Source organism: Rattus norvegicus, chromosome X, assembly GCF_036323735.1.
Source record: "Rattus norvegicus strain BN/NHsdMcwi chromosome X, GRCr8, whole genome shotgun sequence".
In the NCBI taxonomy this organism is placed as follows: Eukaryota; Metazoa; Chordata; class Mammalia; order Rodentia; family Muridae; genus Rattus; species Rattus norvegicus.
In genome coordinates, this window is record NC_086039.1 from 110,010,880 (window position 1) to 110,027,600 (window position 16,721).

At 35.5% G+C, this 16,721-nt stretch overlaps 1 protein-coding gene across 3 annotated transcripts in view; it reads left to right on the forward strand.

The window, feature by feature from the left end:
• Nucleotides 1-16,721, forward strand: part of Col4a5 (collagen type IV alpha 5 chain) — a 203,964-nt gene that overhangs the window by 103,629 nt on the left and 83,614 nt on the right. For all 3 annotated transcript variants that reach the window (XM_006257313.3, XM_063280126.1, NM_001426996.1), the window contains exons 4-16: nt 3,706-3,750; nt 5,722-5,766; nt 5,849-5,911; nt 8,369-8,422; nt 8,767-8,793; nt 10,907-10,987; nt 12,278-12,340; nt 14,745-14,780; nt 14,871-14,912; nt 15,071-15,163; nt 15,588-15,641; nt 15,734-15,790; nt 16,235-16,279. In XM_006257313.3, the coding sequence (XP_006257375.1) occupies nt 3,706-3,750; nt 5,722-5,766; nt 5,849-5,911; nt 8,369-8,422; nt 8,767-8,793; nt 10,907-10,987; nt 12,278-12,340; nt 14,745-14,780; nt 14,871-14,912; nt 15,071-15,163; nt 15,588-15,641; nt 15,734-15,790; nt 16,235-16,279 (705 nt within the window). The remainder of the gene's footprint in view (nt 1-3,705; nt 3,751-5,721; nt 5,767-5,848; nt 5,912-8,368; nt 8,423-8,766; nt 8,794-10,906; nt 10,988-12,277; nt 12,341-14,744; nt 14,781-14,870; nt 14,913-15,070; nt 15,164-15,587; nt 15,642-15,733; nt 15,791-16,234; nt 16,280-16,721) is intronic.

Here is a 16,721-nt window from a genome sequence, read left to right on the forward strand (position 1 = left end):
TTCTCCCCCCATATGAGCACCAATGGCAGACCATTTTATGATTTAACCAAAGTTCAAATTATGATGAACAATGAATTTCTTGGACTTCCTAACTTATCATGAATAAGGGATTGCGTACGGAGGTATAGGTGACTGCAAAAGAGCTGTGTCACTACACGGTTCCACCATATCATGGATAATGGTCTCACAGAGGCTGCTGTGGTGTCTCACTTGAATCAGCCTCCTAACTCTATGTACTATGGCATCTCCCTAAGTCACGTGCACAGGTTGGATGCAGGAGGGTCAATAGCTTGAATCTCAGATAAATGTTTCCAGAACCATTTTTCCTCTACCTACTAGGAAGTGTTAAAGTTCAATTATCATTATATCAGGTCTGGCATACACACACACACACACACACACACACACACACACACACACACACACACACATATATATATATATGTATATATGTATATATATATATATATATTCTCCATGAATAAGAGTAGCATCTTTATGTGTATGATGAGATAGGGAAGGGGAAGAGATAATAGTGAATTTTGAGACCAAGAAGAGTTTCTTTCAGGTTTTAATGGCTCTTTTGGCTCAGTGCCCTTTTCTGTGTTAGATAGACTGGTAAAATGGTATACGAAAGGTCCAGCTCTATTCACTTGCCTGAAAAGCAAAAAAGTGACCTAATAACATTTTCCCTCTAGCTTCATTATTTCATATTATGATTGTGTACCATATCATTAGGGGATTAAGAGAATCAAAGGATATCACCAGGTAGTCTTCCTAAGAAAGGAGAAAAATTAAATGCTTGGAGGTGTTTTAATATACACCTAGCTATACCAGAAGGTAGGTGTTGTGAGAATGAGGACACAACTGTGAGTAGGAAGTTTTTTTAAGATTCAACAGTAAATGGGTCCTGTGCTAAAATGCACTGAATAGAACATGAACAGTAAGGAAATAGTAAAACTCTAAATGACTGACTACATAGAATTCTGGAAGATGGGCCATTCAACTGAATTTCCCAGGTGCTGTAACACAGCAAGTGGAAGAGTGGCAGTGTGATGCTTGCCACCCAGGAATGGCAAATAAGTAGCACACAGTCACAAACTGAGCATTAATACAGCAACGCAACTACATTCTTTCACTTCTCAACACCCTGGAACTTAAGCAACAATCTTCTGAAAATGGAGTGGGAACACAAATTGATTAATTTTCAGCTATGTTATGGAAATAAGTGCTTTGAAATAGAATGTAATTTGAACCATAGGAAAAAAAGCTGTTTCTCAAATGTGAGTTTATCTGGGAACAGAGCCAGAGTTTCTTGCATATCATGCATATAAAGAGTAAATATTTGTGTTTTATTAAAAGAAGTTACATTACAATTATCTTAAAATAATTTAGCATTAACTGAGAGTCTATAATAACAGTATAATAGTTTATAAAAATGTGCTCATTTGCACATTAAGTTTAGAGAGTAGTCTAACCTTCGCTGCAATTCCTTTTCATTATTTATAGAGTGGGAGGGTGAACTGCTTTCTAAACATTTTTGACTCTACAACTTAACGTGTACTTTTGTGTGATTGGGTGTTTGTATTTTAAAGTAATATATATGTATATATATATATGATTATTCTTCATTGGTATATTACTTTTTATGAACATTTAGGTTTGTAAAATAAACTGGCCAATAACCCCTGTTGTTTAGAGCGTGATACTGAGATGGGATTGTGTGTGTGTATTTATATAAATGCACATTTGTAATGTTGCAAAGGAGTTCTTTGTTAAATAAAATGTGGTTTCTTTTCAATAGATAATATATTCATTTATTCATGATAAATCAATATTAAGAATACAATGAAAAACTCTTTTCCACCTGTGTCCCTAAATACACACCCATACTTTCATATGTTATGCTTATTTTGTGTTTTTCTTATATCAGTATTCTCAAGGTATGTTATTCTATTCATTTAATCTCATTGCATATATAAGCTTAATGTAGAAATTAGTTCCCTACACATGATTATGTAGTTTTTAATGGTTTGCTGCTATAAACCATACTTGCTAAGATGCAAAACTTTGATTAATTCTTTTTGCTTCAATAAGCATGACTTGGTAAGATAAATTATGGGAATATGTGCCCATGTGAGCACATGTGGGTTTTTTTTACACATATTTCCAGATCACAATTTCCCAAACTTATATGGTTTACCTTTGATTTGGCAACAAAGAAGAAGATATATTTCCATACAGCTTCATCTCCATTACTAAGAACATTTTCTATTTGTCATTATGGTAGAAGACTGACCTTTCAATATTCTTTCAATTTTCATTCATTCTTTTATGATTATGAATATGCTGCTCACAGATCAAAGTCTTCTGTGGCTTGTATTTTCATATCATTAGCCCCTTTTCTGGTGATTTGGTGCTTCCATATTTTGCCGAGCTATTTGTTAGAAAGATTAATTCTGTGCACACAGTAGGAGTTATATGATTTTACTGTTTGCCTTTTATTTTCCTAGGCATGTGCAAGAAAATTTATGCATTTCACTAGAACAAACCTTATGCAGTTTGAGGTTATATATTAATTCTCAAAATTTTCTTTCAGTATGTCAATTTATTTTTTACCTGTGTGAATATTCTTGTGAAATGCATCCTGGTGTATGGTTTTTGTTTTAAGATATGCCTTAATCTTTTTCTCCACTCATTTACAATGACATATTCATTATACAATAGTCACCTTTTATTTGTAGTTTCATTTCCCATGATTTTAATCACGTCCTCCATAACTTCTAGCTTTGTAATTTTGTTTCCTGAAGTTCTTTTTTAACCATGCTCCTTGGTCTAACTGGTGCAATGCTCATACCTTTGACATACTCTGCCTTAAGTGGGAAGTCATAACATATTTATTGAACAAGAGATCTTCTAGTTATTTTAACTGGGAATCAGAATTCATTGAATCGTCTCATAAACACATCTGCTTTGGAAAGAGTTCATCATTAAACTTTTTAAAAGGAGACAATTTTATAGGGACTTATAGACTTTGCATTAACAATATCTATGTCCTTGTGGCCAGAACCTGTATATGTACTACCTTAAATCAAACTGTATTAGCTCTCCTTTATTCAAAACTTTAGAGAAAATACATAACCAAAAATTCGGTGAGATAAAATTTAAACTTTTCAGCAATGCAGATGTACGTGACTGAAAATGGGTAGGTAGAATTTGCAAGGAACAGAGAACAGAAGCTGGAAGGGAGAGTTTTTGACTTTACGTTCTTCCAGTAAAATGTGCTTTCTGAAATGGAAAGATAAAAGCTGAAATTCATGAACAGCATGTACATCTGCAGTTTTGGTGTGCTGTAGAAACTGTCTAGATTTTGAGCTTATTTTTTCTTTTCTTATGCACAAATGATTTGGGAAATAGCTGTACTTCTATCTTACCTTCATTTTCTTGTGTGCCTCTTCTATAACATTATGCATGCAACATTTCCTCTTCGTGTCAACAGTCTCCCCAGTAAAATATGGATCTTTCTTGATATTGTTCATATAAAGTATCCATGTCTTGAGTCTTAATCATAAATTGTTTTGGGCTGTATGAAGTTAATACTAAATTTCAGAAAATTTTACAAAAAATATAGGCTAGCTAATGAAAAATTAGTTATTGGATGACTGATTTGAAAGAAAAAGGAACTAAATATATTGTGTTTTTTAGGGTGATGATGGAATTCCAGGGCCACCAGGACCAAAAGGAATCAGAGTAAGCAATATTCAGTGTATGGTAAATGCTTCCTTATTGTCAACAGATAAAACCAAGTGAAATGGTATGAGACAACAAGAAAAAGCTAAACTAATTATCATTGCACACAGACACATATATACATGTATGTTTATATATACATCATGTACAGATACAACATTCTAAGTCTATTTACAATTGCTTATATGTATATGATTTCAAGGATGACCACTTGTTATTGGATAATCCAATATGGCGGCTCATTCCTGGGTATCATCTTGAGAAAGACTTCCGCTCAAGAGTCATTATTCATCTGTAGTTCTGTGTCAAAGGGTGTAGCCCTGTGGACTCTTACCCGTTCGTGTTAGTACATTTTTTCGTAGTCACAACTCAAGGGTAATGTCTATCCTTGTGGGGAATTCAAGGGAGCAGGGCAACTTATCCTATCACTTCCACAGTGGAAAGCCAGGGTCGACATACTTGTGCATTGCTCATTTTCTCTAGTTCAGAATCCCCTTCCCAGTGAAAGATCCTGACCATAATGAAAATGGATCTTCCTACGTCAATTAATGTAACCAAGTTAATCCCCACAGGAATGTCCAGAGGTTGATTCCCTGGTAATTCTAGATGCTGTCAAGTTGACAACTAAAATTAACCATTAGAACTATGGTTCCTTGTCAGCCTGACACCTCAGCACATCACTTTTAAGCCATAACTATCCAAGCTTTGTCCTCACAGGCTCATGACAATTATATGATTTAAAATGCATCCAGTCCAACTTTTAAACTTCCCTTAATACTAAGCCTCTTAACTATGAGATATTATAAAATAAAGCAAAGTATATAATTCAACATAATATTGACACAAAGTAAATATCCCTACTCCAAAATAGAAGTGGGACATATCAAGAAATAATCACTTCAACATAAAACAAAATCAACAGGAGAAAGATCAAATCCTGCAGCTCTAAGGCTAGTGTCTAGGGGTTGTAATGTAATAAAGTGGAGTCCAAAACACTTGCGCAATCCCACACACCTTTAGTTTTGCCACCTACAGCACACATAGATTATTAAGTAGTCTTGCTTTTTTTCCATGCCCAGAGCTTTCCTTAACAGATGTCCCTTGTTCCTGGCATCCCCACTATCTTGGGGTCTCAATGGCAGCTTAAGGTTTACCTTTACAAGTTTTTTAAAATTACAAATACATATAATGTAAGGTTTCAATCAATTGCAGCTATTATGTTTTTGAGATAAGGTCTTACTTTGGAGACCTGGCTAGACTTTACACCCACTGGGATTGTTGATATTAAAGGTCTGCACCACTGTATACATTAGTTATTTGAAAGCCATTTTCTACTACCCTTGATCTGGTAGGAATCTTTTCAAGTTTATTTCTTGTCCATTGTCACTTTAATAGAAGTCATTGATCACCGAGACTGTTTCCTAATTTGTAGTATCTTTTGGGATGGATACATAGAAGTGAATTGCTATATTAAAGGATATGTTGTGTTTCCAGTTTTTGGTAGATAGTTCCAAATTCCCTGTCATAACATTTGAGTCCATGTTCTCACCACAGAGAAAAGTACCAGTTTCCCTATATCCTCACCAACAGAAATAGTTGTCAAGTTGTATTTTACTGATCCAGACAGGAAGATTTAATTGAAAGATGCTTGAGGGTTAGTTACATTAATATCCTCAGAGGGAGATCCATTTGTTGCCCTCTCATCTCCTAGTAAATTCATTATTTACAAACCTGAAAGAATTTTATCTGTAAAGACAGACATTTCATCTATTACTTTGCTTGCTGCTACTAACTGTAATGAAGAAAATGTGCTTGCAAACAGGAGTCTCTAGTTTTCTGTAAAAGGAATTTTACAAACAACTCTGTGAAAACAGAGTGTTTCTAGTTACTAAACCAACAGTGACTGGTAACAGCAAGGCACATTTTGTAATAGCTTTGTCACTGGATCAAGGGATTTATTTATTTTTATAGGGTCCTCCTGGACTTCCTGGATTTCCAGGGACACCAGGCCTTCCTGTAAGTATGGTTTTCATTATTTTAAAACCCCCTAAGTAGTAATCTAAGAAATATTATAAGTGTGTTATATGCCTTTTCAAAGGGGATGCCAGGCCACGATGGGGCTCCAGGACCTCAAGGTATCCCTGGATGCAATGGAACCAAGGTGAGGATTTTTGAACTTAATTGTGAGCAGATTGTTGATCAAAGTCTAAAAACGAGACAGAGTAGCATTGCATTGAAGACAACATTTTCAGTATATTAAATTTCAGTAATTTCTTTAAGCCTGTCTAACTAGTGAGGGTAGTGTACTGGATTACAGGTTATTTTAAAAACATCTTTGTGCAAAGTATTATGAATATTAAAAGTGACTTAGGATTTATGTCTTTCACATAGTATAGAAGTCGTTGTGAGTAATATCTTGGTAATATCTTACTAATGTTGATTTTAAAAATAGGTGGTCTTTAAATTTTTGAATACTTCACATTTTAAGCTAAAACGAAAATATTGTGTGTTATTGATGCTGTGGAGGAAGGAGCCCATGTATACCACAGAACACACATGGAGTTCAAAGTACAGCTTGTGGGTCTTTATCTCTTTCCACCATGCGGGATACGGGTATCAAATTCAGATTGTCAGCACTTTGGCAACAGGTACCTTTATCTACTGAACCATCTCCGTGATTCGATTCTTGCCTTATTTTTTTTTAACTGCCTAAACTGTCACTGTGAAAGCTCCAAGTTTTTTTTCATCAACAAAAATGATGCACTTAACGAGTAAAAAAATACAAAGCTTTAGATAATGGCACTTTTCTTGTTTGGAGTTAACAATTTAACATTGGTATACAGCAATAGATGAGAAAAATGTGTAAAATGATATTTTGTAGCATCCTTCTTATTCCTACTTTTTTCCTTTCTTAAGTAAATGCACGATTTGTGTTTATCCTCTTAGCATTTTATGTTTTCTGCATAAGATTCTAATAAACTAGATCTACCCTATACTTTTAAATTAATGTCATAGCCCAGATTTTAACATTAGGGTATACGCTTTAATTAAATTCTTGCAATACAATGAACATGCTTTCTGAGAATTTTAAAAATATACATAATATCAAAACAATACTTTTAGATCCAGTATTTCCTAGGTCTCAGTAAGCCTTGCCAACAACAAATTTTTTTTTCTTAACACAGAGTCCCACTATGTAGCTCTGGCTAGCCTCGCACTCAGAAATCCACTGGCCTCTACCTCCCAAGTTCTGGGACTAAATGTGCACCATGCCTGCTGCAACAATTACGATTTTTAATGTGTAGATTTTTTAAGGCAAATATCCAGATTTGAGAAATTTATTTACATTCTTCATTCTAGCTCAGGCAGTCTTTGATGACTGGGCCAAAAGGCAATTTGTTTGTATAACACATTTCACAAGAAAATGAATGTTTTTGTTCCTATTCTGGAGACATAGCTATGTTTTACTTTCTTTTCTTTCAGGTGTGTGTGTGTGTGTGTGTGTGTGTGTGTGTGTGTATGTGTGTGTGTGTGTGTGTGCACTTGGTGCATGTGCATGCATGTGTGTTTTGCCAGCATGCCAACAAGAGAACTAGTATTCAAAGATTTAGGAAACCAAATGCATATGCAGACATATTTATGATGAAAGGTATTTTTTCCACAAAGGGTCCCTTTCATATATCTAACAATTAATTTATATCTTAAGTATCATTTATGTCAGAGTTTTATATAAATTAAATAATTTCATTGTACATATGGCCTGATTAAAAGTTCTTTACTCTTGTCACTAGCTATGTATGTAAAATATGAATCCCAATGTTGTGTCCACAGTGTATGGCTTCTTTTTTCTAATGTCTTCTAAACTTGAAGTGCAGGGTACGTCCTTTCTCTTTGGACTTATTTTTCTATGTATAAAAGGTGATGCAGAGGAAGCCATTAAATAATGACTCAAAAGCCCAGAGGGATAGTAATTTTGTCCTTTTAAATCTCTGACAGGTTTGTTTCTAGAATTGTTATAACATACATAGGCTTTTGAAAAGAATTTGCACTAATGTTCTTCTGTCTCAATTTTACATATTGTTTTCCAAACCAAATGTCTATGTTGCTACTATGAAAAAAATCAGGTACCTAAGAAATCTAATGGCCTGCAATTTTCAGAAAATGTTGTTACTGTCTTCTTGGTGCTATTAATAGCCTTGTTCCTTGCCATCTTTTTCTTTTTGTGAAAAATAATTTGAAATAGTTTACAATGAGCGGAAAGTGAAATGGTAAGCTTGAAATAAGAATTTGTACAGCACATAGTCAGGAAATTGCAGCAAATCATTAATGATTAAATGTGATGATTATCAGAAATCTGTGGTGTGATGATCTCAAAATAGACTTTTCAAAAGAATTGACAGCGGTACTCTTTTCCCCTTAGATTTGATTGGGTAGATGAGTAGGAATCAAAATGTTTGGCTTGGTAGGTTGAATTGCTATGGCTAGTTGCTTCTGAAGTAATTGGAAAGTGGATGCTAAGGACATTTTGGTGATGTGGTATGTTTTAAATGAAACCATTGTGTGTCAAACATTGCTCACTGCTTCTTCTTTCTCTACGCTCTTCCTTTCTAACTCCCAGGGAGAACGCGGATTTCCAGGCAGTCCAGGCTTTCCCGGTTTACAAGGACCTCCAGTAAGTTGGAAAGTTCAGGACTTTTTAAAATGAATTCAAGAAGTAACAGAACAGAGAAGATGAGAATGGAGAGTTCACGCAAATGTAACAGTGTCACATATTTAAAGTAGCAGACTAGAGAATTTCAAAGATGAAATGGCAAAAAGGCTTCCTGCTGATTAAAGCCAAGGATTCTGTGATGACTAACATAAATTTTACCTATAAAATCATGAAATATTCTGATGTGACCCTATAAAAATTTATTCATATTGTTCTTTTTTATGTTATATTCATGTGTACATCATGTGATCTTTTGTTTATTCTTTCCAATTTACATAAAATTTCCTTCTTTCTTTTAATAATAGGGACCACCTGGGATCCCAGGTATGAAGGTAAGCATCACATGCTAAGAAGATAAGCAGTTTGAATAAAATATGTAGAATGTCTACAACTGCAATAGAATAGTAACTATAAGTTTTTCCTCCAAATGGATACCATGAAGAGTATTTAAGCACTATACTATGTCATTTTATATTTGTTGTAATTCTTGAAAAATGTGTGTGTTATGCTCAGTTCTCTCTTTCCTGACACATTCGTGCCTTATCTGAATGTATTTTGATAGAACTGACTGCTGGTTCTCTCTAGATATATTCTTTATCCTTGATTTCTGTAATACTCTAGTCTCCTACTATTTCTTCTGCATCTAATAGTACTTCACTCTCCAGTACAAGTTCATTCTGTTCTATCCAGCAGCCGTTAATACTCTTGCTTCTCTTCTATGCCAGGCAATATTAATAATGTTCAAGGTATTTATTGCTGTCTATGTAGTTACTGGCCATCTACATTTAAAACTTCAAAATAGATTTTTTCTGAGTTCAAAATTATGCGTTCCTCAGCCTTTTGAAAAATCTCTGCTCAAATCCCTCCCAGATGCTCAGATTAACATGTCAGAAACTAACCTTCAAAGAACCTTGCCCAATCCATTGAATACCCATACACACACACACACACACACACACACACACACACACACACACACATATATATAGTTTGTGACGCTATACACTACATGACTTTAAAATTATATATTTATTAATTCTTAGAAACATTCACACACTCAACATATTTATTCTGTCTAGCCCCCACTCCTTCCGGTCCATCCCTACCCACAGAGGCATGATTACCTGTCAGGAGCCATGCCCTTAAAGAAAATTGACCTTTAATCATCCAGACACCATCTGTTGTCACTAACTTCTCATCTAGTGGATGGGGTCTCATAAGACCCACCTCCTTCAATGCTACAATGATGACCTAATCATTCTTGTGCAGGCAACCACAGCTACTGTGAATTCCATTATGTCCTGAACACATGATTTTGCCCTAGTCCTACCTAACCTTTGGCACTTACAATTTTTCTGCTCCCTTTTCCATGAAGTTCCCTAAATCTTGGGAGCACGAATGTGATGCAATGTCCCCATTAAGACTCAGCATACCACTGACACTCGTTCTCTGTACTTTGATCAGTTCTGACTTGCTACATTAACCATTGTCCACCACAAAGAGACACTTCTCTCATGAGATCTAAAGTTTGAACTGGTAAGATCTAATGGTTAGAGAGCTATGAATTTAGGGGGCACTTTGATACTATGGGACTAGATACACACCCTGGAACCAATGAGCTTCCTAGCAATGGATTCTTGGTCAGACTTACACCAGTCAAGAATTTCTCCTGTGAAGTGGGCCTTCAAACCAATCACAGAGCAGTCGAATACCTCTATAACACAATGCCACTTACCTATGAGCATATCTTACCATGCTGGTCATTGTTGTACTGATAGCCTTATCTTAAGACATTTTTCCCTTTGATCACTAGTACCACTGGTCTGAATTCAGCTCATTTGAGAATTTAAATTTTCTATTATTCTTTATGGAAGACTTCACGAATGCTAGATAAGCACTCTACCACTGGGTCATTGCAGCTTCTAGTCACTGGTAGGAACTGATGCTTATTCTTCAGACTGCGATTTACATACTCTTTTCACATTACTCTAGTATGACTGCCTAGCTAATCTCTGTATTATGTATCACTCACTTTGCCATTTTGCTTCATTTTCTAGACTGTAACAGAACATGCTACCATCTTGTTTACTTGCTATGTTTTATGTTTCTCCATTATGTTTTTAGCCTCAGGAGAAAAGAGTCTCTACTTCTTTATTACTAAGTGTCCAGAGCCTAACCCAATGTTCTACAAATACTTTATATCTAATGCATATTTTTAATTGATGAATAACTGAGTGCCACAAACTCCTAATATACTACTCTACTTTGGTATACCATGGATACTTCTTAATTTATATTTCAAAGGTAAATTTGTTCATGAAAGTACTAGTGTGCTTAATCTTTCATTGTATTTATGTACTAATAACTCTCAGAATATTTTTTTTACCTTCTGGCTGTTTCTCAGGTATAATAATGATTATAACTTAGACTGTTGGTTTCTTTTAGGGGGAGCCAGGCAGTATAATCATGTCATCTCTGCCAGGGCCAAAGGGTAATCAAGGATACCCAGGTCCTCCTGGAATACAAGTAAGCATATAGGGTTTTTTTTCTTTATTACATGGTTAAAACAGAGGATCATATAAGTCCTGAACCTTCTATACTCACTGTTGTTGTTTTAGTTATACAAATTATCATCTGAAGTTCTTAAAGTCTCTATGCATTCCTTCTGTCATAAGGTGAAAGTTTCCACAAGGCATATTTGCTTTATTTTATCTACGTATCCGGTGTCTGTGGGTATTTGTGTATGTGGCAACAGAGATTTGCATCAAAAATGACTTCCTACATTATTCTTATGCTATATAGGGAGCAGTAGAGTCCACTATAAATGTTTTTTACAATGAAAATCATTGATCTCTCTTTTAAGATATTAAAAATGCCATTTATAACAGTATCAATTATACATGACATCTGAGCATACTTTGAAGGTTGAAGGAATGCAATTTATGCATGGTAAACATCAAATGTAATCTTACAAAAAGATTGTGTTAGTTTATAGATAATATACAGAGACAGTAATGGCTTTTGAGTATTTATAGATGAGGAAGTCCATTACAGTTTATGAGAATCAATCCCTTTACCAAAAATACAAATCAGGAGGTTTTGCTATTTGATCACCAAGATACAAAGTTGGGGATTCTTTTTTTTTATTTTTCTCATTTTTTATTCTTTACCTGACATTACTAGTCATACTCTTTTGAGTTCATTCAATCTTATCCTCGATTGTTCATATAATTTATTATGAATATTTAAGATAAAAGTATAACATACTATGTACAGAATATATGCTGGTACAACACAAAATGAACACCTATGAACACTTCCAAACCTGACAGAATGTTACAAATAATTTTGAATCAATATTGATGTTACCAGAAAGCCACATCCTTCTAGATTGCCTCTATATATAACTAGCAGCCTGAACAAACTGTTGAAAGTTGCTTTATTCTCTCAACTGTATCAGTTTTCCTTTATAATAGGTGATGGGCATGTAATTTTCTGTGGTGCATCTGCTCTCCTTGGCTTCATTCATATTGTTTTGCTGTAGTTCATTTTTTTCATTTTTCATTATGTATTTATCGCATTTTTGTCTATCACTGCAGAACATACAGCTGCTGAAAGCTGTACCCAATCTCTCTTATTGAGCTACCCTAAAAGCTACTAAGCCCTTCTATTTGTAAAATTTTTAAGTTCTGAAAGTATTTCATGGATATAGACTTATGAAAATAATTGCATGCATTTATTTCTTTATATGATGAGGTAAAGGGTTGGGTTTAGGGGTTTTGTTTTTCATCTTTTTCTTTACTCCATTTATAACAGGGTCCACCTGGTCCCAAGGGTGTATCAGGGCCAAGTGGTCCTCCAGGACCACCAGGTTTAATGGTAAGTTTCTGTAATTATATTTTCCCCTTTGCTATCTGATTCACAGATATGATTACTGATTATATAACTTGAAAGTTAACTTAATTTCAATATTCATGGCTTTAATTTTGTTATTTATCAATGGCTCTATTATGGCAAAGAGTCCATTTTAAGCAAGCAAAGTCCCTATAGTTTCATACAGGTGAAAAAAATACACACATAAAAGTAAATACATGAAATGGGAGCTGGTCATATAACTCAGTGGTAGAGTGCTTGCTTAGCACATAAGAGGCCCTGCTCTGTCCAGTGCAGAAATATAAAAATGATAAATATTATTGTAATACTTAAATTTCATTGTAGTTGTGATTGGAGTTAGGCCTTTACTGCCATCCTGTTTAAACGACAATAAAATTGTTTTCCTGTCAAAGCAATTTTTCATATGCCTTTCCGTGTCTCAGATATTATGTATTCAGTGACAATTTTCATATTTTCATTATGCTTGTATGGATAATGCACAATAAGTTCTTACTCTTAAATAGGGGTAATTATATATGCTACATTCCAGAAGAGTCTACTAAAACTCCTTAGGAAAGGCTTAACCTTTCCCTGTCCCTATTAGTTTGATTTAATTGTAAACATCCTGCTATCAGGGGACTGTAGGCCATGGCACTTTTTCATAATTCTGCTGTTACAATATTGATGTTTTCTGGGTCTGTTATTAAACCCTGAATTGCTTTAACCCTTGTAATCTTATTAACTGATTCACTACACACTTCTGTATATTCCTTCAATTAACCCAGATTTGATAGAGGAAGCAAAGTCTTAGAAACGACACTGATGTATGATATGTAAACAAGCAGAGAATGCTGTTTAAAAGCACTATACATAGGCAGGCAAATGCCTATTTAATACTTAAAAATTATGGTCTTTATTCTTAAGAATTTCATACATCTACTCAATAAAATATGATTGTTTTTATCCCCTGTTGCTCACCTCTAATTTTCCATATGTCTGTCAACATTTCCCTTCTCAGCTTCATGTTTTTAAAAGTAACCCATCAAGTCCAGTTATTACTGTCTATTTGAAAATAGATCGCCACTGGAGCATGGCGATCCTAAAAGTGGCCACATCCTCAATAAAGGGTGACTTCCCCTTCCCTAGTAACTGATGACTGCTGATAGCGTCTCAGTGAGAAGAAGGACCTGGAGGTCATCTTCCATATCTGTGCTAAGAGTTTTGCTGGCATGATTTTGTGACAGTCTTCTGTAGGTCACCCTAGTTTCGGTGAGATCAAGAGTACAATAGTCATGTCATGTTTAGAAGGCAACTGTTTACAGCACTACTTCTCATCTCTAAGATCTTATAGTCTTTCTACTTTCTTTCCTTCTGAGCCTTGGGAGGGAGAGTTCAGTATAGAGCTGAACACTCAGTCTCTTATTCTCAACACTTTGACTAGTTATGCATATCTCCCATTGACTATGCCCTATTACAAAAAGGGGCGTTTCTAACCAAGTCAGAACAGGTATAAAAATAAATATGTAGAAGGCATATAGACAGCATGACCATTTAGCAAAATAACAGTAAGTTTCTATCATGATGTCCAAGACCTCCCGAGTAATGGGCTTTTGACCAGGGTTGTAATATGAGGTTTCACATTCCTCCAGAATGTCAATCAGAAAAGGATTAGTTCCCAATAACAGTCATACCACTATTGCATTAGTGGGCACATCTTGTCTGGTAGGGAGGAATTGCAGTATGCAGGACCCAGCAATGCTCAACACATTGATGTGCTTTCTCTCCCAGCATTTGATGTTGTACAGTCTGGCACCGTGAAAATCTGGCCACTAAGGAGAAAATTTCCTTGTGTGTTTGATATTGGCTTCTCTGTAGCCTGCAGCCAAAGTGTGAGGGTTCAACAATTGGGTGTCAACAAATAGTTAAGGAGGGTAACCAAGAGAAGCCTACTCAATTTTTCATGCTGTGAGCCATGATCAGAAACACAAACACAGTTGCATACAACAAAGCTGGTTTAAAATTGAGCATGTATGTGCTTTTTAAAAATCAACTCCATTGGTTCGCATAATTGTGATAAAAACATGTTCATTGAAGTTAACTTCTTTGGTTTTGGTACTTGTGCTATCTACCCTCTCATATTGATCCTAACTTCTGCTCCTGTCAATTCTCGCCCTGTCACCAGAAGTTTCTACATTTGGCTAGGTTGTTTTAATCAATTGAACTATATGCCTCTAACAAAAATACAATCAAGATGTAAGTAACAGGATTGTTTAGTACGTGGCTGCTTTCTCTCTGAGCTATATCCTCAGAATTAGAAATAGTTTGAAGGTCCCTTTCAGTAGTCATATAAAACAAAGTTTTAAAGAAACATCTTACTAAAATCTATTTTCTCCTTTCTATGTCTTCTAAGGGCCCTCCTGGCCCACCAGGCCCACCGGGACCAAAGGTAATGTTCTTTCTCTTCACATCATTTATTTCCTGTGGATTAGTTTTTCTGATTGTTAATGAGACTTAAAACTGAAACTTCTCTCCTCAGGGGAATATGGGCTTAAATTTCCAGGGACCCAAAGGCGAAAAAGTGAGTAATCAAAAGTTGGTCATCCAGTCTTAGTGCCTCTCCTTTCACACTCAACTGTACTATTCGTTTTCCTTCCCATTTCTTACGATAGACATAGTTTATCTACTATTGCTTGCAGTAAACTATGAAGTATCACTGTATCTTTGTTGTGTAAATAGGGTGAACAAGGTCTTCAGGGTCCACCTGGTCCACCTGGGCAGATCAGTGAACAGAAAAGACCAATTGACCTAGATTTTCAGAAAGGCGATCAGGTGAGCCCTTGGGAAGGAACTGGATAAAGACTGTTTTATGGATAGGTTAATTAGCTTGATTGGGGTAATCATTTCACAAAATGTAGATATGTTGAGAGATTACCTTGTACATTTTTAATATGCTCATTTTTGTCAATTATACCTCCTTTAATAAATTTTTTTAAAAATATGAAAAATCTAAAACAAAGACTTTGATCTTATAAAAGGCACTATATGTAGATGTGTACTCTTAAATGAGGGTATATTTTTAAATAACAAGGACTTTGGACAATTAAATTTTTTAAACATAAGCTTGTCAGTATATCATTCTGCTGTTAATAATAGATGAACTTAAAATACATATTCTTTACCATGTTTATCTCTAGGATAGGAAGAATGCATATTCTAGTATTAATGTGCCTTCATTTTTCCCATACCTGCATAGGGAGTTCCCGGTGATAGAGGGCCTCCTGGACCTCCGGGAATACCTGGTCCTCCCGTAAGTATTCTAAAACTCTTTAGCATCATTTATTGTGAACTGACATTGCTACACAACCTCTCATGAGCCAATGTGAATACTGTTTTGCGCAGGGTCCTCCTGGTGGTGTGAAAGGTGAAAAGGGTGAGCCCGGAGAGCCAGGCAAAAGAGTAAGTATTATGATCGTCAGTGGTGCTTATAAAAAGTCCAACTATGCTCATGTGCAAGATTTCTTTCTCATTCCTAATAGCATTGCCTGAAAATATCCCTGCAGGTATAACATAGTAATACCTGTCACTTAAAATGTCTATTCAGCCAAGCAGTTGTGGTGCACTGCTTTGATCCTAGAACCTAGGAGGCAGAGGCAGGATGAAATCTATGAGTTCAAGGCTAGCCTGATCTACAGAGTGAATTTCAGAACAACCAGGGCTCTATGGAGAAACCCTGTCTCAAAAAGCCAAAGAAACAAAAAAAATGGATTAGTTTAGAAAGAGCACTTTAAAAGTCTATTTATATAGTTCAAGGCAAGACTAATAGTTGTTATAGTCTTTCATTTCCTATTTCCAAACTAACAAATTTTTGTTCTTGCTCCATCATTGCTTTGTATCCTACAGGGTAAACCAGGCAAAGATGGAGAGACTGGTCAACCAGGAATCCCAGTGAGTAGCAATGGTTCTTTCCTTTACCAAAAATCATTGGTACTATTTACACTATTTGTAGGTGGTGGTAGAAAAGCAGAGCACGCACAGTATGGAAATGGTTTAGATGAACAGAATTTATCATCCCCATTCTGAATATAAATTTGGAATGTCTCTAGCTTTAAGGCAGATATAATGAAGTGTGCTTTAATTATAGTCTTAGAATCCTTTTAGTTGCTATAATGGCACACACTGACTAAAGCACCTTAAGCACAAAAAGGGTTTATTTGACTACAGAACGATACAGTCCAACATGGTGAGGAAGACATTCAGTAGTCAGGGAAAGCATGATGAAAGAAGAAGAGACTGGCTGCTCACATTATAATATCCTCCTTCTCATTGTTGTCCTCCTCCTCCTCCTCCTCCTCCTCCTCCTCCTCCTCCTCCTCCTCCTCCTCCTCCT